General features: G+C 48.0%; 1 protein-coding gene across 1 annotated transcript; it reads left to right on the top strand.

Annotated features, from left to right (window-relative positions):
* The first annotated feature begins 4,624 nt into the window (after positions 1-4,624).
* On the top strand, positions 4,625-21,961 carry mn1b (meningioma 1b). The gene is made up of 2 exons (XM_035640508.2): positions 4,625-9,287; positions 20,337-21,961. Exons 1-2 carry the CDS (start codon positions 5,735-5,737, stop codon positions 20,552-20,554), a joined length of 3,771 nt encoding a protein of 1,256 aa, XP_035496401.1. The 5' UTR covers positions 4,625-5,734; the 3' UTR covers positions 20,555-21,961.
* Positions 21,962-25,468: the final 3,507 nt, after the last annotated feature.

Here is a 25,468-nt window from a genome sequence, read left to right as displayed (position 1 = left end):
TTGGTTGAGGGAGCTGCTAATGGCAATCGCAAGCCCAGGAGACGGCTAAAGCTTGGAATGCAGTCTTCACAACATATCCATTTGGAGAAGGAAAGAAAAAACTGATTTTGATTGAAGATGTAGGCAGAGCATGAATTCATTTATTCGCGAGGGCTGTAGATTGAAAGTATGAACTGTATGCTGTGAAAGAACATCCGATAAGGTAAACATTCCTTCAGCAGAGTTCCTGGTGACTCCAGCGTGGACTGGACCTGCAGTGACCCGCAGGTCACGAGAGTCACACAATAACAGCGGAATCTGTGCTAAAGGGCAGGAAGAGCCGCCAGTCTGCTGGCTGAGATATCCGCCTTTTTTTTTTTCTTTTATTGTTTACGGAGGAGCGGTCACATGTGCCTGCTGCAAGGAAACCAGACGTATCTGCCCCAGAACAAGCGAATGATGCTATTTCTAAAAGGGGAGATGGGCAGACTCGCCCACACACCTCCTGTTAAGTGGAAGCTCACAGTCGTCTGCAGTAGGCATGCATCCATCCTCCCATGTGTCTCGCTTGCAGAGGAGACGAAGGGCACGTGTCACGAGTGAGTCCCTGTCGTTTGAATAGTGACGGCAACAGATGAAGATGGAGAAAGCGAATCCCCCAAAGGGAGCCTCAAGACTTGACACAGCAGGACATCCGGGCATGTTGCCGAAGAAAGACTCGATGTTCGGAGCGAGGAAAAAAAAAACAACAACCCTGCGATGGCCAGAGCGTCCGGCGTGATCGCTTCAAAACATAAGCAGGGCTCACAGTGTTCTTTAACGTGTTGTGCAGTTAAGGCCGAGACTACACGGAAGAAGAAGAAAAAAAGCTGTACCAGTGTTTGTACATGGCTGCATTTCCTGCCACCAGACAACACACGGGGGTGAGAGGGCGGAGAGGAAGTGGCACAGTGAAGATTAAACCGGTGCAGCCCCACCGTGTTTGTGTGTGTGACCTTCCCCCCGGGGGCCACGTTTTGCTCAGGGGCCTCGCTGGTTTTTCTTGGAGGGGAAAAGATATTTCTGGCTTCCATTGGTCGGCAGTGATGTCACAAGTGCTTCCTCATCCTCTGGGCCCGGGTCAAGTTTAGCCCCAGAGATTCTCCCGAGTCTTTTCCTGTTTTGTTCGGACGAGAGGTGTGGAGCCGACCGGGGGAGGAGAGGAGGGTGGAGGGGCGGGGGGCGGGGGGGGGGGGGGGCTGGTGTCTGTCGCATCCCTCCCCTTTAATACAATGGCGCTTCTCTGGATGACAGATGCTGTTTAACCCGGCCTGACCCAGCGAGTTGTGATGGCTCAGCTGAGTGACAGGCTCATAGAGCACACACAGACAAGAGGCTCTGCTTCCACACTGCCCCAACTGCACAGGATGACCCACCACCACCCCCAACCCACCACCACCACCACCCCCACCCCCAACGAGGGAAGGAACTGTCTCTTTGGGCCACCCCTGCTGTAACACACGTCTCTCTGAGAGGGAAAGCTTAACACGGCGTATTAGGAGCAGAGGAGTACACCCACTTCTGCTATCTCGTCCTGTTGGGGTAAAATATTGAGACAAATTGAGCACTGAATCACCGAGGAGATGTGTGCTATTGTGACAGTGCTTGAAAGCCTGTAGACTGTCCGTTGTCATGAAGTCGCCAGAGCAGCGGCTCTGAGCTGGATTTATCATCGCTGCAGGACTTAGGGGGGGAAAGGGACCATGCCATCGGTTTGTCATACTTAACTTGTCTGTCTGTCTCCATTCGAGGAGACGAGACGTTTCCTCGCAGGAACTCTATCACAGGCGTATTAGCATTACAGTCGGAACAGCATCTCGAGTTCTCTTCTCTTCCTGCTGTTGAGCCGGAGAATACTATGTTTCTACTGCTGTTAATGGGATATTGTGATACATAGGGGCCTTTATCAGTTGAGAGGAGAGAACATGAGTTGTGGTGTTTCTGAGGCGCATCACAGAGCAGTGATGGCAGACGCAGCTAAAACGGTTTGATGTGCTCACACTCCTGTGTTTGTCTGGGTAAAGCTCTAATGATGCTCCTTCCAGCTGGCTCTCAGATATGGAGGCGGTCCTCCAGCAAGGTGATACTGAGACGGTGTGATCTACTTTTTTTTACGAGGGGGGGGGGGGTCTTTTTCTTCTTTTCTTTTTTTCACATCACAACCACACAAGCTCAGCAGCCTTCAGAACATCTCAGCAGCTGAACATGTCTCTGCTTCCCCCCTGTAGAAGACAGGTACTTCACACCATGTCTCCTCAAAAACACAATCACCGTCTATCCCTGCCTCCTCCACTCTGAGCTGCTGTCCTCTCTGCCGCACGGAGAGCATATACCCCCAAAAATAACACACACACACACACACACACACACACACACACACCTCCCTGCACCTTTCAGTGGCTTGTCCTGACCTGTTTCCAGCCTCAACCCTGACAGACAGCCTTCTCCTTTGGGTGCAGGGCTCCTGCAAAGCAGCACTTTGTGGCATATACAGAACTGGCAATTTATTTACACACATTAGAGCTAAAAGAAAAAAAAAATGTTTTTGTCCTCTGAAACATCCACAACACTGGAAAACTAAATCAGAAAAAATCAGCGTATTGTAGAATGCCTGATTACATTTTCAAACATGAGTATCATTTTATTATTGATCATTCTGACCAGTGCCGGTTCCCTTGAAATAACATGACTGGTTCAATTGTGCAGGGAGAAAATGTATCTAATTTCTTTTTTCAAAATAAAACAATGCCCCGCTTTAATACAAATAGAACAGCGTTCATCATCCGTCACATTAAATTAGTTGTAAAATAATCCATATATATATTATATGTAACTATGTTGTTTTCAGACATGCATCGTATTTTCTGAAACTCTTTTCTAAATGACATCCTCCACAGTCACTGCCGCCTGCCGCTAGGTGGCACTGTGTCCGTTCGGTAAAAGTCCTCGAGTCCCCCTCACTCGCTCACTCTCACCCGCTCTCACCCCTCCACCCTCACCCTCACCCCTCCCAGCCAGAGCTGTATGACACCCAATTCTCTATATGCCCACTGTCCACAAATGTCGGAAAGATATATTATATAGAGACACCACAGAAAATATCAATGGTGGTGAATGAAAGTACATGTTAATCCCTCATGGTTCCTCCATTTTAATAATTACACCGTTCTCTTAATCTTAAAGACGTCATGCACACACACACACACACACACACACACTGTGCAAAGTACATTTGGAATATTTCAAATTCATTTTTTTGTTTTGTTCAGAGGTTATGAAATTCCAAACGGGACATTGAACTCTCAGTCAAAAAAGTGTTTTTGTAAAAATCACAATAGATTCAATAAATACACAAAGAAAGTCTGGATTTGTGACATTCCCGAATGCTTAATAAGACAGCCTAGAGTAGACTGTCTTATTCCCATGTGATTATGACATGAATACTGCCACACACATTATTTCGGACCGTGTTTCTCAAACTTCACGTAAACACGAAAATGTTTTCGGCTGTTTTCCATCATTTATTAAGTTAATGTAAACCTACAGTCAATTCATTCGTGTTGTAAATTATACCAATTTGGCCTTGCAAAATATTCTATTTTACTGACCATAATGCTGAGAGAATGCTATTGATTATCGGAACGAAGGCTCAATATCATCCACATGATTTAGTTCAGAGGGTCTTTTAAGGAGGATTTTTTTTTGACCCCCTTCCCGTGGGGCTTGGCTTCACAGTCAGGAGGCAAGTTTGTCCAGTGACAGGGTTATGTGATGGACACACAAATTTATACCTTCGTCCCAAAGTCAATATCAGCCCAGATATTTGGGTTATACATTTCTGATGCCCCCCCCCTGTAAGTCATCTTAATAAGGCCGCTGTGGGACAGTGTCATTATTCTGCACTGATTCGGAGTGGTGTCCTCTCGGTGGGAGCCGTGGCCGTTCATCCACATTTGCTTAAACTTGACACAACACATTTCCCATCCAGCATGCGACCTCGGCATTGGCGACTCACACAGATTCACCTGAAATGAAATGTGTCCGAGTCATAGACCCGACAGACAACATAGTTACCAGGCCAGATGTTCATTTAAAGCTTGTTCTTGGTGAAACTGTGAATGGACCAAGTTGTCAGTCAGTGCGTTGCACGATGCTGTTAACATGTTGCCATGGTGATGACACAGGTCCGACAAAGTGCTGCTGGATCAGAGGATGCCAAGGAGGGGAAAAAAACGGTTGTCAGGTGAAGAGCTCTAGCGCAACAATGGAAAAAAACAAACACGTGTGCAGAATTTTACCTGCAGACAAAAGGCTACATGTAAGTGATGTTTTTTGTTTGTTTGTTTGTTGTTTTTCTAATGAAAAAATAGTTGTTGTTGTTTTGGGGGGTTTTTTTTGGGGGGGGGGGGATCAGAACATCACATTTTCAAGTGAAATCGGTGATTGAAAATCTGATCTACAATCAAGAGTTTCTCGCCTCCATCACTCTTGCGGGACCACCTTAAACGCATCTGTCCCGCCCCCGCCGCTCTCCGTGGTCGCCCTGATTGGCTGAGGCCTCGTGGATGGAAGTGGCTGCAGAAATGCAAAACTTGTTGCTGGCTCCCCCGGACGCGTCGATCTCACACAGCGCCGAGCGGCAGAGCTGAGAGCGAGTGTGTCTGCGGAGCGCTCCCGACAAGTGCGTTCGGACCGCACCGCACCGCACCGCACCGCACCAGAGCAGACTCGGCGAGCGGAGGGACGCGCGCGCGCGCCAAGGAGCGAAGCGCACCGGCACCGGCACGACTCGAGGCGCGTCGCGTCGCCGCCAAGCGCATGACCGGCGGCGGGTTGAAGGATGCTGTCAAGCCGCTCCGTCGTCGGGCGGTGCGGGTAGTGCACGCCGCTCTGCCCCGGGTCCAGGTCGCGTAAGCGGACGCTCCGGTTCCCCGGTGCCCCGGCGCCTGGGTAGGAGGGGACTCTCCATCACGTTGGACTTTCGGCTGCACGCCTGCTCAGCAGTTGACGAGATCTTTTGGAGGAGATCGGAGCAGTATTTATTTAAAGAAAGATATCCCCCCCCCCCCTCAAAGGCACTGAGGTAGTTATACTGTGCGTGCTCCGACTGGACTTTTTTTTTCTTCTTTTCACTATGGGACCTTATACAAAGAGTCGCCGTGGGACATTTGACATTGGACTGGAATAATGAATTAGCTGACAGAAATTGTCATATTCCCAGCTCGATTGCTCCACTTCTCCGGCGCTCTCCTTTTAGTTTGTCAGCGAGACGTTTCGTGCCATGTTCGCCCCGAAGAAAAGTGCACAGAAAAACTTTGGAATATTATTAGTCACTCGTGCAGCAAGCTAGATAAAATCGTTTGTTATTTGTCTGCTTATTCAAAGACTTAAAAAAAAGAAAAGAAGAGCATTCAAGTTCACGCTTAAATACGAGGACGGGACACAGTTTACGTGCGTATTTGGACACAGTCGGTCCCCTCTCTCTTACGCGTCCTTGGAGAAGTTGAAAAACAAAAACAATTGATCCACCACAATGAGAACTTATCTGGTGAGTTTCAAACATTTAAAGTAGATAAAGCCGTGTATTCAGCAGTGTAACACAAATATTTGAATAGTTTCTTGTATATCTTTTTTTTTGCTTTGCTTTTTGGGTTTGGGGGGACAGACGGAAAAAACTGGCAAACTGGCCGTCATGTGGGATTGATTGCAAGGGAGTATGTTTGGGCTGGAGCAGTTTGGTTCTCAGATTAATAGCAGAAACCCTGGCCAGTCAGAGAGAAAAATAAACCAATCGAGACTGAACATGGGATCCCATTATAAAGGCCCAGGTTTTCATGGTGGAGGCCCACCAGGATCAGTGGAACCCGGCATGGGTCCTCTGAGCGAGCCGCAAATGCTGGGACTCAATATGAACATGAACGGAGAGCAGTATGGAGGCTTTCACCCGCGGGGCCACACGGACATGCATGCAGGCAGCGGACTTCAGCAGCAGCAGCAGCAGCAGCAGCAACAAGGACCCCCCATGCATGGATTTTTTAACAACCAGCAACCTCATCAAGGACATCCTCACAGCCATCAACCTCACCCCCACCAACATCACCCACATTTCAGTGGGAATTTCGGAGGCCCAGAACCCGGGTCATCATGCCTGCATGGTGGCAGGCTAATGGGCTTCAACAACAATGGCATGGGACCACAGCAGGGCTTTGGAGAAGGATTTGATCCTCTCACCGAGGGGCAGGCAGGGGATGGCTTTCCCCAGCAGCAGCAGCAGCAGCAGCAGCAGCAGCGGCCCGGTAACATGCCTGACTTTCAACATCACGGGCCTCCCAGTGGGAGCCATGCTGTCCCTGCCCCATGTCTACCCCTCGACCAGTCCCCTAACAGAGCAGCCTCCTTTCATGGTCTCCCTTCCTCCTCATCCTCCTCCTCTGAGTCTCATGGCCTGGAGTCTCGGCGGATGCCAAACCAGGGAGCTGTAGAGGGATTAGAGTATAACTTCCCAAGTGAGCCGCCATCTGGACATTTTGATGTACCTGTATTTTCCCCATCAGAATCAGAATCTCAGTTACCACATTTTGGGACAGGAAGGCCCGTTCCAAGCGGTAATTTCCCAGGGAACCCTGGCATGCCACGGACACCAGGTATGCAGGGCATCTCTAAGGGACATCAGCCTCCACCACAGCCCCAGCAGCCTCAGCATGGAGTGTTTTTTGAGCGCTTTGGAAATGGCCGGAAGGTGCCCGTGGGAATGGAGCCGGGGGTCAGTACAAGACATCCTCTCATGCAACAGCAACAACAGGCTAGCTTGATAGCCAGACAGAACTCATGCCCCCCTGGCCTCCCCCGACCCCCTCAGGCTGAGCCCGGCTCTACCAACCCTAACATTCTGGATGGAGGGGTCATGATGCCTGGCCAACACAACCAGTTTGAATATCCCATTCACAGACTGGAAAATAGGGGTCTGCACCCCTATGGGGACCCCATGTTTAATATGCAACAGCCTGCTCCTCCTCCCTCCCAGCAGCCCCCGAATCAGAGGCTTCAACACTTTGACTCTCCTTATATGAACATGGCGAAAAGGCCTAGATTTGACTTTCCTAATGCACATGGTGGTGAAGGCTGGTGTGGTGGTATGGATAACCACCTCTCTCCCTCTGCCTACCCCGGCCTGCCCGGAGAGTTCACCCCCCCTGTGAGTGAAGGTTTCCCACCGGGTCCCCTGCAGCATCCAGGCCCTGAGCAGCAGTCTCTGCAGCAGCGCCAGAATGCAGCCATGATGATAAAACAGATGGCCTCTCGCAACCAGCAGCAGAGGATGAGGCAGCCTAGTTTGCAGCAGCTGGGTCATCACGGCGATGTACCTCCAGGCCCAATGGCTCACGGAGGCCCAGTGGGGAGCATGCCTCAGCCCAACTTCGACAGGGAGAATGGTGGCAGAATGCCCAACATTGATGGACAAAATCCTCATGTCACTCAGGAGAACTCCTGGTTCCAAGGGTCCCACCCACCGGGGGAGATGATGTCACGGCGTATGGGTGGAGCAGGAAATGAATCAGGGCCCCATGACATGGGGCTACAGCAGAACGGGGCTGGGATGATGTTTAGGCCAGGCTTGGGAATGCAAGACCCCATGAGAATACCAGGAGATGGGCATGTACAGGCTCTCCATTCCCCGGGCATGCACTCACAGTTCAGTGGCAACATGGGCAACCTCTCACAAATGCAGTCTCCAGGAGGGGGAACAGGACATCCAAATGCACCAGCAGAGAGGCGGCCAGCTGACTTCCCCGCACCTCCAATGGGAGCACAGCCAACGTTTCCCTATGGGGGGGCTAACCGTCAGGGTTCAGCCCACAGCGCTCCCCAAGGGGTGAGCACCTCTCCAGGGAGCTACCCTCCTCAGTCTGAGTTCCCCACAGGCCAGCGGTCGTCTGTAAGTAAGCTTGGAGCTCTGTCCCTTGGGAACTTCAGCAAAACCAGCGCTAAAGACAGTGTTTTTGGCCAGAGCTGCCTGGCGGCCCTTTCCACGGCCTGCCAGAACATGATCGCTAGCCTAGGGGCCCCCAATCTTAACGTAACATTCAACAAGAAGAACCAAAATGAGGGCAAGCGAAAACTGAGTCAGACAGAGCAGGACATTAATAGCAGCACATCTAATGGCACTGGCAGTGCTGGTCCTGAATATTTTCAGAGCAGCACTTCCCAGAACAGCCAGATGCCTGGCACCGGGAATAGCAACCCTAAGCCTGCAAGTCAAAGCCAGCCGGTGCAGGGGGAAGCCAGTGCCCTCTCCCCAAATTACAACATGGACGCTACCCCATGCAGTGAGGGGAAGGCAACAACAGGGAGTGGGAGAGGGAGAGGGAGGAGAAAAAGAGACAGTGGACATGTGAGCCCTGGAATTTTTTTTTCCTCTGACAATGGTAACCCTGTTGTAAGTCCAGGCCAGCAGACCCCCTCAGCTGGCGTTGGGGAGAGGGGTGGGGGCACGCCCCACGAGAAACACCTGCAGTCACCGTCTTGGGGAAAAGGAGGCGAACTAATGTTGGGGGACCAGGCCGACCTGATGTCATCGTTGGACAGTGGCATTCAAAGTGTCGCCAAGTCAGACAGTAGCTCACCACGAGTGGACTTCCCTGACGATGTCAGCACTCACTTTGGCAACGAGGATGAGGTCTCCTCTAGCTCAGATGCAGGAGGGGCCTTGGCCTCCAAGCCTAATCGCAGCCCTATGATCACCGGCTCACCCAAAATGCAGAGGAGTGACCATGGGTTGATAAATGGACAGAAGCCCCTAAGCATGGGCATTAACAATCATTCTACCTCAACACCAGACAGCTATGGACTGAATGCTGGTGGGGGCACAGGGGCCAGTGGGGTGAGCCACCCGGGCACTCCTGGGGTGGAGCAGGTACGCACCCCGTCCAGCACCTCTGGCCAGGAGGAAATCCATCCCCTGGAGATTCTGCAGGCCCAGATCCAGCTACAGCGGCAACAATTCAGTATCTCTGAGGACCAGCCTTTAGCCATGAAAAATGGCAAAAAGAATGGTGACTGTCCCTCACAGAATGGAGACAATGAGCTGGCAAGCTGCAGCCCGGATGCTGGGAAGGGCTCAATGGGCACTATTGACCTTGACACCCTCATGGCAGAGCAGCACGCCACCTGGTACGTGCCCAGTGACAAGGCCATGATGGATGGGTCAGAAGACGACAAGGCCATGGGACCCTGGGAGAAAAATAAGAGCCAAAACAACAGTAAAGAAGGTAATCAAACAGTTTGCATTATTTTGGTTATGTAGTTATGCGACTTTTTCTTTCTCTCCTTCTCACAGAGTGTCTGTGCCAAACACTCCCTCTCACACATGCCGCTCAGGCTTCACTAACTGATCCATTTAGCTCATGAAATGTGTATATTTCCATTCTGTGAAATGCCATCTACTTTATCTTAAATGCAGCGTGACAGCACATAGGTAAAAAACCTCTGGTAGCTCCGATCGGCCTCATGTCCATATTGTGCGGCCAGAAAGCAGCCGTCTCTCTTAACTAGGCTATTTGGATTTTAGAGGTTTAGCCTACGGGGTGATCATAAAATTAATGATAGTGCCATTCACGTCTTTACAAAATAAAAACGATAGACGGTGTATTTTATTCAACCTTTTATGTTGATGTTTGTTCTTGATTTTTTTTAATTTCATTTTGCTGAGTTAAAAAAAGAAAGGAAGAAAAGATTCTGCAGAATGGAGAGGGTTTTAAAAGCACAGTAGACCTGGCACCTTCTCCTCCACCTATTATTATTTTTATTTTTTTGTATATAGGTTGCTTCATTGTAAGAGGCACTCTACAAAGAGCTGCTCGACTAAAGTAAACATTTCCCGTGGTTCTTTATCTTGGTTTTCAGGGTGAACAACTACATTGAGAAGATTAATCTCTTTTTGAGGATATGCGTTCGCGCAGCGGGGTTTCCTTCGCCTTGTTGCGTGTTTGTTTTTCTTATTACCATGGGATGGGACGGGGCCGGCGAGGGTGGGCTGCCTCTTCAGATTGGCACGACGCGATTTCAAGGATTAAATATCACCGTGACATTAATACATTGGCATTAATGGTTAGTTTTATTTATTTTTTTCGTGGTAAAACCCTTGTTAATGTTTTTCGCAATTGCTTATTAAACAATTTGCAATTTATTTCTCATAAAAATGTGTCACTTTGAAATTATTTATTATACTCGGTCATAGTTTAATATTTTTTGGGCTTCTTAATTTCTCTGTTAGACGCTGATATTTTTACAATTTGCAAATGCCTTGTGCCATAGTTGCAAGTCGTTTTATTTAAAAAATATTTTGAATGTTGGCTGTAAATGAAAAATACAGGTGCAGATCCCTTTCTTGTAATTCTTATCCTAATAATAATAATTATCATAATAATGTTTGATTTACATTATGACTTCATTATTACGCTACGTTGTTTTAATTTTTTTAATAATATTACGTGCTTTAATCGTAATTCAAAAAACCGTGTGTGTAATTGTGCGTCATGTTTGCAGAATGGAGGAGTTGTATATGGCAGAGTATATCTTTCGGTTTAATTTATTTGATTTATATGTATTTTTGGTGTTATTTCCTTCTTGTGTTCCTTGGATTTTTTTTTTTTTACGTTCTCTATTTCCAAATAATTTCAAACCGAACCAACCCACTCTAAAAGTGAATCTTCCGAAAGGCCTGTGCATGGGACTGTGTGTGTGTGTGTGTGTGTGTGTTTGTGTGTGTGTCTCTGTGTGTGTGTGTGTGTGTGTGTGTGTGTGTGTGTGTCTCTGTGTGTGTGTGTGTCTGTGTGTGTGTGTGTGTGTGTGTGTGTCTCTGTGTGTGTGTGTGTGTGTGTGCGTAAAGCGCCTGGCGCGTCTCGAGCGCCTCTTTGTTCTGATCCGTGCGGGTGCGGAGAGGTGCGGGGGCGCGCACCGCAGCGCGCACCGCAGCGCGCACCGCGCCGTGTCTGGACTCCAGGCGCATTGTTTGTAGAGAGCGAGTGTCGGATAGTAAGACTGACGCGATTACACGAAGGCAGCTCTGCTCTGTAAAAGACCAGTTCAGCTCATGTGGCTGGCTGATCTCACACCTCCTCCGAATTATGAACCAACGCAAAAACAACAGTGTTGTGTTTTCCTTTAATTTCAGCCCCGTTGATCAGAACTGGTAGATTCCCCCTCACCCGGCGATGAGTGTTCCTCCTGTGGTCCTCTCGCTGATTTTGCAGACCAGTGACAAGCCCATTGAACACTGTGGCCTGTTCTGTTCGCATCGTTTCTCCCGTTGTCGTTTACCGAAGAGGCAACTGGGATATATTGTTTTTAATTTCTAAAAGAAATGAAAAAAACATTCAAACAAAATATCCCAAAAGAGCTCAGGGGTTTGTTGAAGAAGAAGAAGTAGGGGGGGGGGGGGGGGGGGGGGGGGCTGATGTCAGGGAGTGATAGGTAACATCATTACTTCTGATAGTGATTAATGAGTCTTATTCTGAGAAGGAAAGCCACCACTGATAAGCAGCCTGCCACACTCGCCCTGTTGCATTCACTGTCTCAATGTCTCTGATGGCACATTTAACACAACAGATTCACACACAAAAACAGTAGGTGTTTAAAAGCAGAATGGTCTGTTTTCCCTGCTCTCTGCTCACTCTCCCCTCCCCTCCCCTCGTCTCCCTCAGCCCTCCATGCATGGACAGGAGGCATGCAGCTCTGGAGCGATCGATAGCTAGTTAGCACAAATCACGGCTCCTGACAGTTTCTCATTTGAGTGCTTCAGACAGCAAAGATGAAAAAAGGGTGGAGGTGTATTCGGCAAGGGGAGGGGGATTTTGAGATTGAATCTACTGCTGGGGCTACACAGAAGGGAGCTAAATAACATAATAATTTAAGATAAGTCATAGCCCACAGGGCGCTTCCATAAGAGCCAACATCCCACAGGCGTTTTCACTCTGCAAAAAAAATAATAGTTGTCTAGTTTTAAGGAACTGGTCGCCCTGAACAAAAAAATCTGCCATTGGGGAGATAAGATCAGTGACACTAATTCGAAATAGATTTGACCAATTCATTATTCCAATAGCCTGGACTAAATATAATTTGGTTAAGGAAAATTCTTAAAAATATTTTTTTGAAATAATTTTCATATGGATAGAATTAATGTATGCAATTCGAAAGGCGAGGCAGCAGAGACAATTTATTAAATTGATTTAATTCGTTGTTGTATTTGGCTAATATTTGCTTAACATTGCTATCATCACCACTAGACGACATAACCTGGTAACAATTATTTTTTTGGGAGTGGAAATATTCTGAACGTTGTTCATATGTCTGCTGAAATATAGTCAGAGACATGTGGCTACTATATGATATTATTTTCCCTCTGAGTTTCTTTCCACTTTGAAAAAACACCCTTTGTCATGATAATTTCTTTTACACACGTGTGTGTGTGTGGGGGGGGGGGGTCGGGTCAAGGGTCAGTTTGGTTATATAAGGTGAATGTGTCCGTCGCTCAGTGCAGCTTCGCCACGAGATGCGGTGAAACTTCCGAGGGACCTCAGATGGTTCTGTTGTCCGGTGTGTTCGCTTCTGCGCCTGCAATCTGGCAGTTATACGAATAAGACCCAGGGCGGTAAATTCAAAATATATATTTTTCATCTCGATGTTTTAACGTGCGGACGAGCGGCCGATAAAATTTCAACTGCACTCATTTGTAGCGGAGCGTCACTCAATGCGCTCCCCCCCTCGCCGTCTCTGTGTGCCTGTCTGACGTGATGCGTTCTGCAGCCCTGGCCCTCTGTGGCCTCCCTCTCTCTGTGACAGCACATGCATACGTTTTCCCTCCAAAGCGCAGTTGTGTGCGTCCTCCACTTCTGGAGGAGTGGAGATGTGCAGAAGCAACTTTCCTTGTACGGTGTCAGTTAATTTTATTTCCCCTTTTTTTTATTTTTTAAAGAACACTTTTTTTTTTCTCTTGCGCTTCTCTCTTCCTCTTCCCTTCACTCGTGTGCGTCTCAGCCAGAAGCTGACCGTTCGTTTGGGAACTTGTGCATAGTCTTGATAACAGGCACCCGGCAGGCGTAGGAAGTGATTCGGTTATTTTTTATTTTTACTTTTTCGCTGCCTTTGCCACATACTTGTTTTTTCGTCGGCACAGTTAAAACACTTCACAGTTGACCCCGTGGAATAGTTTCACTCTCGGTAATCAGGCCTTAAACAGCTCCAATAATGATCAAATCTCCGTCGCCCTGACTTTGACAGGTTTGAAAAGGGGGGGGACTTGCCTCTTATCGCGCCTACTAGAGAGCAGTTAAATCCACGGAAAGAGCCGTATTGATATTCCGGCGTGGAGAACAATCCTGTGAGACTACCTGGCTTTGACATTTCAGTATGACAACAACCCCGCAAATCACACCAGTAATTTCTATTTCCCCTCTCTAAAAAAAAAGAAAAAAAAAAGGGAAGAAAGTGATTGGCACGTGCTCGGGGCTGTCTATGTTCTTTACCCGTCATTACAAGGTGTTTCATATTGACATTTTCAACATCACACATCCACAAAGCCTCTCACGCACCCCTGTACTGCAGTAATGATAATCATTATGATAATCATAGCAATTAGCCCTGGTAATATTGTGTCCAAAAGTCATAATTCATCCTCGGGCAGCTCCTGCAAGTTGACTCGGTTATTGACAGGTTCACCGGGGCCGAGTAGAGCGGCTAGTTTATGTCTGCGTGTGCCGATTTGAGCAACGTAACCACATGTACACCTGGGTTGTCAAAGCGACGTCCTGCAAACTCACGTCCTCCTCAGCAAACTCCTCCCGAACGTGGCCGAGGAAAACGCCACCAACTTCTGCCGTTATCGCGTCATGCTTCCCTTCCCGCCGTACGTCTGTGATTGCATGCATCCGTGTGCATGTGAGTGTGTGACAGAGGGCAGGCTTGTAGACACTGCAACTTGAGCGTGTGGATTTGTCAGCTGCAGACATAAAGTTTGATTTATTTAGACTCGGTGTCAGGCTCGCGGCTTCAGCCTCCAGATCTCAGGTGTCTCGCTCGGTGGAGCACGCTCGCGTAATTCCAATGTGTTGAAAATATTTAAGAGTATTTACTTGACTCGTGAGCAGTGCCGGACTGAAAAAAATGCCTCTCACGCATTCAAAGTGTCTGGAATTTCTAAGATGGTGTTTGTGAGCGTGGTTCGTGTTTGGTTATGCGCTCCTGTGACGCGTGCGTGCGTGCGTGCGTGCGTGCGTGCGTGCGTGCGTGCGTGCGTGGGTGCGTGCGTGCGTGCGTGCTCTATGTTTCCGGGACTTTGCGAGACATTGAGCACCGCCGACAGTCAAAGGAAGCCTATTAAAGAGCCGTGCTCGTGACTGATGAAGAGGGAGAAAGATGAACAAAAGTGTCAGGCCTTTTGCTTTGCTGGATTCTCAACTCTTCAAAACAGCGGCTCATCCGGTGTTTTGTTTTCCCCAGGGAAGGGTGTTAGGATGAAATAAAACCTGTCTCAGCGTGTGGTGAATATTCTCGGTGGACGCAGCAGCGAGTGGAAAGCGCAATTCAGCCGGGGGATGCGCAGAATGAGGATTTTCCAAACCTTGGATTGTGGATGTATGTGACATGCCTCCAAATGCCCACTGTCCTGTTGAGTGCCTGCCAGAGCAGTCCAAAGTAGACCAAGAAAAAAACCATCAGTCGGACACAAAGCTCCTGAAAGGTGGTCCTGGGTTCATGCATTGCTCATGATACACATACAGTTTTTAAAAGGTGTGTGTGTGTGTGTGTGTGTGTGTGTGTGTGTGTGTGTGTGTGTGTGTGTGTGTGTGTGTGTGTGTGTGTGTGTGTGTGTGTGTGTGTGTGTGTGTGTGTGTGTGTGTGTTCAGGTTTTCAGGAGTGCAGACGTTGTCACGCTGCCAGCAGTGGTTATGTTATTTGCCGTACAGGTAGTCGTCAGACGCCTTTAATTTGTATTGAGGAATTGACAAATGAGTTTTGACACCGGAGCTGTTTCTCCAGGGAGACGGAGGTAGAGACAGATTGAGTGTGAGAGAGAAGGAAACAGAGACAGAGAGAAGTTTTTTTTTTTGTGTGTTTTTTTCAAAGAACGTGTAGTTTCCTTCACGAGGCGAGAGGCTGGGTAATAGCTACCATTTGCATTTATGGAGGAGAAAATAATATATTTCAAAACATTTTTTTCATCACTTTCATACTCAATTACTATTGTTCATTCTCGTCCCCGTGTAGAAGATGTGGAACACGTTTATAAATGTACCTGTATCTTTTTTTAAATATGTCCCCTCTTAGTTATATAACACATAACTGCAAAAAATATCTAATTGACAATATCACTTTTAAATATAATACATTTATTTACAGAGATTAAATGGTCTGTTGTTTTTTATTTACTATCATTTTACTCAGAAGGAAAGTCTCTGTCACGCGGGCGCTTCTAATCTGAAAAAATCGCCACTGTTTTCATGCGCGGTTGACCTTTTCCAAGAAGTGGAATCACGGAAATCAAAGTGTTGCAGTGCCGTGCCGTGCTGAAACCAAATAGAGACAGCGAAGTAGATCAATATGTCACTGACTTGGATGACATGCTGGACAGGCCCTGGACATGGTTGTGAGTTATGAAGGAGGCATTAAATCACTTCCCATGTTCTGATTTGTGTCTGGTTTCCTAAGCACTTCTTGTTGCCAGAGGGGGGGGGGTGTGTGTGTGTGTGTGTGTGTGTGTGTGTGTGTGTGTGTGTGTGTGTGTTTGAGGCAATGGGAATGGGAGTGTTGCTGGAGAGAAGGTAACGAACGCTGGGGGCAATGCCTGCCCGAGCAAGTTTTTCCCCTTTTTCACCCCCCTGCTCTTTCTATTGCAGGCCAGAGAACAGAGGGGAAATTCAAACCAAAATAACCCCCGTGCCCTTGCCTGAGAAACGTGCCCTCCACTCTCTCCAGACAGGCTCCCTGCACTGAGAGAAAGGTCAAACTACGGCACATGGGTGGAGTTCTGGGGGGGGGGGGCCTTAGATGCCCCCCATTCACCCTGGGGCACGGGATATGTGGGCTAATACCCCTGTTAGCCCCAATACACTTCATTAAAACTTTCCTCAACGCACATGTAGTTGAAGGATATTATTTGATTATTTTCCGGGGGTCTTAATTACCTCCTAGCACGTCCGACCTGGGTGTCCTGTCATTACTGACACTGCAGGGGGACGTCACAGGTAGAACCTCTACATGTTACATTTCTGTCCGTCGGTTCCTCATCCCTGCTGGTTAAGATCCGACCTTTTCTCGCCCCCGTTTTCTTGAAATCGGACTTTCTCTCTGTGAATTGTGGCGGCTGTTTTTGTGCTGACAAAGACGGAGTCCTCGCACAAGGCCATAGTGGTAGTTGTTATGCTAAAGGAATCTGACCTGATGTCACACACTGTCATAGGAGTGCAGGCCTCTGGGTGTTTTTGTCAGCGAGCGGAGCATTCTGATTGGACTGGTTTGTGTTCAGAGGGGATGGGGTCGCGGCCTCGGGAGCACAGGGTTAAAGGTGAAGTGTCGTCATGGAAGTATAGAGCTCGGGATAGAAAGGGCAGAGGCCTGCCGCATGGGATTGTGGGGCCTGGGAAATCAATGTGACGGCTCTGCAGAAACTTTGTGCCAGAACAAAGCTTTGTCGATTCAAACCTTCTTGCGCGCACTTCATTTTCTTCCTCTGTCATTAAAGAAATGCATTTCATTCAGTTTCTTTTCTGATCTAAAAATGTCACGACTACTCACCATATCTGTGTCAGCGGCAAAGTTATTTTTAACTGTGACAAACTGTGGGCACCGCTTCCCTTTCAGATTAATTGAGAGAATAATTGCAGGGTGTAACGAGGATTATTAAATTGCTCCGAAATGAAGGCTTCAAGCAGCCATTGTTTACCTTCCCGCGTTGCTCAGAGTGTGTTGTGTGTGTGTGTGTGTGTGTGTGTGTGTGTGTGTGTGTGTGTGTGTGTGTGTGTGTGTGTGTGTGTGTGTGTGTGTGTGTGTGTGTGTGTGGTGTGACATGTAAACCCATGTCAGCCCGTCAGCTCCCAGACACATTGGTGTCAACCAGACAACCAGAGCTATGCGCCGTGCTCCCTGCCTTCATGGCATTCGAAGCTCTACTCATCCCTGTAAATCGTCTCTGGCTCTGTCTGTGAGACATCTCCCAAACCCTGCTGCTGTGTGTGTGTGTGTGTGTGTGTGTGTTTGTGTGTGTGTGTGTGTGTGTGTGTGGTGTCTGTGTGTGCGCGTGTGTGCGCATGTGTGGCAATCATCACCAGACACTAAATAACAAAGTACAGCACTCGGGGCGAGAGATACAGCGATAGAAGTGCATCACATTAAAATCCAGTATTTACTTAACACATCACTGTTGTAATCTTCTCCGGCGGTAATGTGGTTAAGGATATTTAGGTGTATTCGTGCCTCAGCGCAGCAGCGTGTGCTGTTACTGCTCCCTTTTTATTAGGTATTCTCTCCCTCGCTTGTTGATGCTAAGCACTTGTTCCCCCCAGACGAATAGGCTATTATTGAGATATTACCGTGGATATGAATTCCACGTTAGTCAATGAACAGCCATAACAAGATAGATCTTATTGAAGAAGAAGAAGAAGAAAAAAAAAAGATCTCCCCGTTTATAAGATGTCATGGTGATTTGGGATTTAGACTCGTGTGATGCAGAATTTCACACTGCCGTTTCCACTTTTGAGCGAATACACCGCCATGGATAATGCTTACAATTTAAGTGTATAGTGTCTTGATTTTTCCCCCGTAAAAATCACATCCCCTGAATCCCCCCTTTGGCTACCCTGTAATAGTGGGTGATATTTTAATCCTGTGGTGGACAAGGGTTTGGTTTATTTGAAAAGAAGTGGATTTTGAATACACTGCTAATTGAAAAGTGCACCGTTAGAAATATGAATCCGCCCACTCAGACGGACCGCAGGTCTTTATGATAGAAAAAGTAAAAACTGGAAGAAATTATATCTTTGCACATCATTTGTTAAATTGTTGGATGTGTACAAATCATTTTTGAACCTGAATTCCACTCCTCAGATTATACAGGTGATTAATTTGTGAGTGTGTAATCGTGTTGTGCGTATTTTCCTTTTTTTGTCAGTGAATTCCGAAGTCTCCTCTCTGGTCCTTGCATTGAAGCCGAGGGATGTGTCTAGCTGGGGTTGTGCGTGTGCGTTTCTGTGCACACGTCCATATGCATGTGGGCGTGCATGTTCGTGTGGAGCAGCAGCTGAGGGCCGATGTGGGCATAGCGGCGGCAGCAGTTGGCGTGTTGTGTGTTTTTTGGCTGTGCGCGTTGTCAGTTTGCTGTGTGTCAGCAGTGAGCCAGGGGAACGCTTGGCTGCCTATTCAGGCCGGTGCGGACCCTGCTGTGCCCAGCTAGCATGAGCTGCCGGCGGGTGCTTGGGGGGGGCACAGCGCTGGGAAAGAGGGAGCGTGAGTGGGTGGGTTCGGAGGAGGGGTGCGGGGGGCGGGGGCGATACCGGCGGGGGGTGGGGATCCGCCCCGCTGAGGTGTATGGCTGGACCCTCTGGCAAATGTTAGATCTCCTTCCCGCCACCACCAACACCGCTCTAAATCCTCATGTCTCCTTCACCCCCCACCCCCACCCCACACCCTCAGCCCCCACTTACACCAGAGAGAGAGAGAGAGAGAGAGAGAGACAAACAGTCAGAGAGAAGCGACACGGGAAACAACGGGAGGATTGGCTGCCTGACCTTTTACCAAATCCCCCCCCCCCCCCACACTTTTCCATTCCAGTGGTCGCAGCCCAGACAGGCTGGGGGGCAAGCGTGCCTCACTGCCTGCATGTCTGCTCGCCTGCTTCTTTTGGTTGTCCTGGCTGCCTGGCCTGGCCTGGCCTGGCCTGGCCTGGCCAGCCGTCTCTTCCCTGGCTGTGTTTTGTTAACACCGTGTAACTGCTGCCACAGGGTCTGTGAAAAGCGGAGAGGGAGGGAGATGAAAAACGGTCGGCAAAGCAAGACTGTCTAAGTAGCAGAGAAAGATGAGCCAAAGCGGGAAAAGGGGGTTGCGGACGATATGGGGGTCTGCGCGGTGCGTCTCTTGTCTTTTGTAGGTGAGCGGCAGACTGACCGGAGTGTTGTGATCGGCAGCCTCTGTGCCCAGACTGTCTATCACAGCCTCTTCCTTTCTCTGACACGCGTAACTCGCCCTGTCAGAGCTGTTTTCTACCTGTCTCCACACTCAGACACAGAGTTGTCCCTGCGCCTTAAAGCTCCGGGTCTTTGCGCAGCACACTGATCTGTTTCAACCATCCGCGTGGAGCACGGCAGCGATATGTTCTGTGTGGTGAATGAGATGGGAGAATAATCGGACCGATTTGAGTGAGGGATCCGTAACATCTTCACACACATTTCCCTCTCTGCTCTGGGCTTGCTTGGAGGTGATACCCAAAGCACACAGTGCAACAATGGTGGCATAACACGCAGCCCCTACCATTTACTATTTCCTTGTTGCCGTGGTTTTCTTCTTGTAAATCTCAAAACTTCATTTTTCTATCCTCCTGTCCTGCACTATGGTGCGGCCTGAACCCCTCCAGGCGAAGTGTGACGCTACGCTTTAATGTGTAGTGTAGCCAAGCATTTCCTGTCCTCGTCAATCTTCCCCGTGACAAAGTGATTTTGTCTCCATATGTGAGGCATGCATCTCAGGCGTCAGCATTAACTCCTTGATATGACGCATAGTCAACCTGTATATCGATTTCCCTGGAAGCTCGGTGCAACCATTTAATGTGAGGCTCCACATCTTGGTGACACAGGGCTGATACCGTGGCATGGCCATTATACCAGTAAATTGGGTCAAGCAGGGTTAAAGGCCAGTTTTCTCCGTGCCCTTTGACCCCCTGACTGGAGGTCATGCAGGAGCACTCCAGATTTACACGCCTGGCCGAGAGCAAATGAATGCGTGCATGTTTGTGTGTGTGTGTGTGTGTGTGTGTGTGTGTGTGTGTGTGTGTTTTCACATGTGTATAAGAGGCATGAGGAGGTGGAGTGTGAGGAGAGGAAGCTTTGCCAGCAGCCTCCTTTTCAGGTTGTATTTCGGGGGCGGGGGGGGGGGGGTGGAATAGTGTTGAATAAATTTCACAGTGCAGATTTCGAGTGGGATGTGAAAATGACACTGGAATTAAAAGTGTGTATTTTTAAGTGGGATCACAGGCTGCCTGTCGCTTGAAGTTTTTATTTTTGTTTTTGTACAGTCTCGATATTAACCTGTTTCTGTCTGTGCTTGTTCTGCAGAATCTGAGCTGTCCCAGAGCAAGACCGGCGGCGGGGCCCCAGGTGGAGGTGGAGGTGGCGGTGGGAGCGGCGGAGGGAACCACCTGCAGTGCCTGTCTGTCCACTGCACAGATGAGCTGGGGGACAGTAAGGGCCGAGGGGGGCCCGTCTCGTCCTGGCGCTCCCTCCACTCTGATATCTCCAACCGTTTTGGGACATTTGTGGCGGCACTGACTTGAGCAAAAAGCAGGCCCAGCAGGAGGAAGGACAGAAGGTTACACATAAGAAGAATGAAAGATTAAGGGACAAATAATGAGGATGACGACGACGAAGAAGAAGAAGATGATGGTGATGATGATGATGATGATGATGATGAGGTGTTGATGAGGCAACTCTTGCCTATTCAGGGAGAGAAAGACATTTACACTCATCATTGCAAACATGAACACACACACACACACACACACACAGACACACACACACACACACACACACACACACTCACACATACACACACACAGACACACACACACACACACACACACACACTCACACACACAGACGTGAATACCATGTTTTTATCTGACACATGCAGTCACACTTTAGGATGCTCTCTCACATACTGCTGGACAATATACAGCTTGGGCTCTACTCAACAATGCCCAAATCTGGAAAACCTCAAATCAATATTTTTTTTTCTTTCTTTCTTTGTTGAAGAAAAATAAAGAAATGTCAAAGGGTAAGAATACTAAACCAGAAGAAGAGATTTTGTCCAGTTGCCAGTGGTTGTGATTGTATACCAGTGTTGAGTCTCGTGATGCGACCATGATCTCGTGTCTTTCACTCTGCTTGTTCTCACCTTAGTTATGGTTGCAGCTCTAATGTGCAGATTATTCTTCCAGTCTTCTTACTTAGTCTCCTAAATTACTGAAACAAACACACACACACACACACACACACACACACACACACACTCAAAAGAGGCATCATTAGAAGTGGCCTGTCCACTGAGAAGCAGAACTAGAGGAAGACGATTATGCATGAATGTAACCCAACATTTATTTTTGTGAACATAACTTTTCTCCCTCTTTGTAAAAGCAAATGTTAAACTTTGTCATCTGCTCTTTATCATTTAAGATTTGTTTTAGTTCTCTGTTCTTTATATTGGCCAGAATATTCTTCTCTTCTCTTCTTTCCCCTTTCTTCTCTTCTCTTCTCTCCCCTTTCTTCTCCTCTCTTCCCTTACTTCTCTTCTCTTCCTCTTCTCTTCTCTTCTCTCATCCAACCTTATGAGCTCAACCACTTGTATACAATTCATCCAATGGGAACTGAGAACGGCGGTCAAGGAGGCGTTTGATAAGGGAATTGAAAAAAAAAGAAGACTATTGGTATTGCACATGTATAATAAGAGAAAATTTGCTGTGTGTTAGGCAATCTTGTAATCTTTAAATAAAGCTTCTGTTGAATTTGAATTTCTGAAACAATAGATGGAGGACTGTGACGGCAATTTACAAACTGATTTTTTGTTTTTTGTTTTCTTTTTTTAATAATATGTAAAGTGCAGTCGTCTGTTTTCCTGCATATTGTATATATCTGTATATGTTTTATTGAGTAACTAAATAACAATAAATATGACGTTAAAGGTGGCTTGTGTGTTGACTTTTGCATGTGGCATTATTCACTCGTATCAAATCAAAAGCCATTGAGTCTCTTGGTATTTTGGGCACAACACACATGGAAAAATTCACGACTGTAGAAAACTGTGTACCCCGAGGATCATCCGCGAATTACTGAGGTGTCTGCCGTACTGTATATTCCAAGTGACAGATATGACAGGGACGTTGTGAACCGTTGCGCGCTACCCGGCGAGCATGCAGCATCCTGCGCCATATGAGGAGAAGCAGCACCTTCAAGAATACTAGAAATTGTGGCAACCTGGCGGATTAGGAAGCCAGAGCGAATAATTGTAGGTACTTCTCCTGTCTCATTCTATCCACCTATATTTCCTGACGTCTTTAAAAAAATTGAACTTCAAAATAAATGGTCCAGATGCAGTATGTTTGACCAAAATTAACCTGCTATTTTTAGTATGATCCTCCCTGTTGGATTTGGATACCCAGCACCATCTTAGTACCCATCCAACACCATCCCCATCCCCAGCCTGCAGCACAGCACAGCACAGCACACACACACACACACACACACACACACACACACACACACACACAAACAACCTTCCCTCTTTCCACTCCCCACGCTCTCTTTGGCTCACCTGCTCTTTATTGGCCATCTGCATGGATGCTCAATGCTAATCAATAACTCCCCTGTGTGCCAACTCTGAGGTGGAGACGTCAATGCTGCCTAACAGGGCTAGTGATCAACCTGCATCACCGCCGTCTAGGATACATGCACGCACACACACACACACACACACACGCGCACACTGGTGCTCCCTGCAGGACGCTGTCTGTGTTATTCAGGTGTATTTGTGCTCGCTGCTGTACCGAGCGCCTGCTGTGTCGGATTGCAGAGCCTGTTGTGAATGTGATGCACAGCGAGCTGCACCGTTAGCGAGCAGCAGAGACTGGTTATATGGGAGACTTGTCTCGTCAGCTGGGAGGGCTGGTTCAGGGAGGGAGAATGGGGGGAGAAATTGGGAGATGGCTGGGGAATAAATGCTGATTACACTGCTCAATGTGAAACCGCAGCTGGAGATTCTTTGTTAGGTTTAGTCACGGAATCAGTGAAATATCGCATACATACGCAGGCCATTTTTATGGGCTTTGTGTTTTTCTAGCTATTTTCCAACATTTAATTCTCACCCAAATGTAATGCATTTGGTCACAATTCCATAGAGCAATTAGATCCGTCGTCTTGCTTTTGTTCACAGAGGACACACTGTAAGAAAGGACACGCTCACAGTCGTTAATGACACTGGTTTGACGAGTATTCGACACGACTGACTTGCATGCATTTAATGGATCAAAAGCTTTGTCATTTTTCAGGGCCAGGTAGAGTTTACGGATCAAAAAGGGTTCAAGTGCTTCTCCTGTTGTTGACTAATTCTCAAGCGGAGCTTTGTGCTTTGTATTTGCTCATGCCAAGGTGATTAATTTCCTCAAACAGTCAACACAGTCTGTATGCCAGAGGACTCCTGAGCCGACACCTTACCTGCCTGTCTGGTTTAAACCTGACCTCTTTTTATGGCAGGACAAGGGGCCTGTGCAGACAGGTTTCTGATGCTCACACACAGTTTGTGGATACCTGATTATTACTATGCACTCGCGGCTCTGGTGACAAGTTTGACTTTCTTGGAAATGAACGGCTGAATTGAAGTCTATAGTTACCTGCCTCATTGGGAATGTGTCACTGTAAAGTTTTTGAATGCGACGTTTATTGTAGATCCAAACTTGCCCATTAATTGTCTGGCGTGGTAATAAGAGTTGCACATGTTTTCCTCCGCATGCCTGCTACCTCGCCGCATGCCATGCGAGACACAGTGGCAGCGGGGCCTTGTGATATTGGCTCCGGTCAAGATGTATGGCGCTGGACATTTTCCTCCAATGGGCTCCTCTGCGTGGCAGCCACATTGGGCAGGATAGTACTGTGTGGTCGCCTGAGAACTTGTGTGTTTCCCAGCCAACGCGCATCTAAAGAATAACAATTTCACTAGCCATGAAGAGCATCCATGGAGCCATGGGGGCCGTGGCCAGAAAGCTTGGCCAAACACTCCTCTCATGCAGCTTTCTATGTACTCCTATAAATACATCTCCTATTTGTATAGAGGCGATATGCATCTTTGGGAAAATACCACAATGTTGACATAAGAGCACCCTCTACTACCCCCCCCCCCCCCCCCCCCCCCCCACTCCTCTAACTGCCCCCCCCCCCCCCCCCCCATCTTCCTCCAAATTTTTTCTACCCCCTTGCTGAACCTTTCAGTGCCTGAGTGAGAGAGAGAGTCAGAGGGAGAGAGAAGTAGAGAGAGAAGGAAAGAGGAATGGAGGGAGACTGGGGGTAAAAGAAGTGTCTCTCAGAGGCCTCCACGGTCTTTAAGCCACTATGGTATCCACCAGACCCCTCACATACACTCGGCCTCTAAAGAGCTTTTGTCCTGTAAAGAGGGGGTTTGGCTAAATTGGGGGTGCTTGTGGATTGGCGGGTGGGATTGGGCTTGGTGTAGTATACTTGGCTCCCACGTCTCCATCACTAGAATGGTGAACTTTTTTCAAGCTAGGGAACTGAGAGGTGGGGTGTAGAGGGGCTCTGGGGGTTTTTTTCTTGGGGTGGCGCAGGGGGTGTAGGGGTTGGAAATCTTCCAAACAGTGCCTTTTTGCTTTCAAAGAAAGCTCCACTTGTGTAAATGTGCTCTTTGTCCCTTGGCCTATTGTTTGAATAGCATTGTGGACTTTTTGTGGGAAGCTCACAGGGGCCTGGGGGCCCTACGAGGCCAAAGAGGGACCAAGGGGGGCTCTGCCTGAATGACTCTGACCCAGGACGGCAGAGCAGTGGAGAGCCCAAGGTACGATTAAGAAATGTTCCTGGACGCATGCCAACACATAAACACTGGCATATCAAAAGTTGACCCCTTTAACTGCACAAATATGGAAATTGTTAACAATTACTGGGCTGTAATTTCAATCACATGTATAAAGGAAATGATATCCACAGGCCGCAGCAGATCTTGTCTTTCTTTCGACTCTGCCATTGTAGCACCACTCTTTTACTGATAGCAACAATAAGAAAATAGTTTGCCTCCCTTCCCCTATAAAGGGATTTTCTTGATAGAGCTGAGAGTCTGGAGTCCCTCGCTGCAGCCGATTCACAACCTCCATCTGTCCTCGCTCTCAAAAGAGACCCGCAGGTGGAAGAGGAGCACAAAGCATTTGCATGTTGGGGCCATGCAGTCTGTCTTCACAGAGTCCGTGGGTCAGTCGAGTAAAAGGTTGACCCATGTTGTAAAATGTTAAGAGTTAAGGTGTATTAAAAACACTCACTCAGCAGAGGAGAAAAAAAACATACTGTGGGAGGAAGTCCATAAATATCTCATTTTGAATGATTCCAAAACTCATCTGCACGCAGATACAGCTGTAATTATACAATATTGCTGCAACAGGTGCATGTAGTTGCGCAGACCAAGCTGACTTAAATTC

Source organism: Scophthalmus maximus, chromosome 19 (genome assembly GCF_022379125.1).
Source record: "Scophthalmus maximus strain ysfricsl-2021 chromosome 19, ASM2237912v1, whole genome shotgun sequence".
Classification (NCBI taxonomy): Eukaryota; Metazoa; Chordata; class Actinopteri; order Pleuronectiformes; family Scophthalmidae; genus Scophthalmus; species Scophthalmus maximus.
The sequence above is the reverse complement of the archived record's forward strand: the minus strand, read 5'-3'. Positions and strand labels throughout refer to the sequence as shown.

Coding starts and splice junctions, on each gene's coding strand:
- mn1b (XM_035640508.2), top strand. CDS start 5,735: ATGTTTGGGCTGGAGCAGTTTGGTTCTCAGATTAATAGCAGAAACCCT. Junction 9,288..20,336: donor CCAAAACAACAGTAAAGAAG/GTAATCAAACAG, acceptor CTTGTTCTGCAG/AATCTGAGCTGTCCCAGAGC.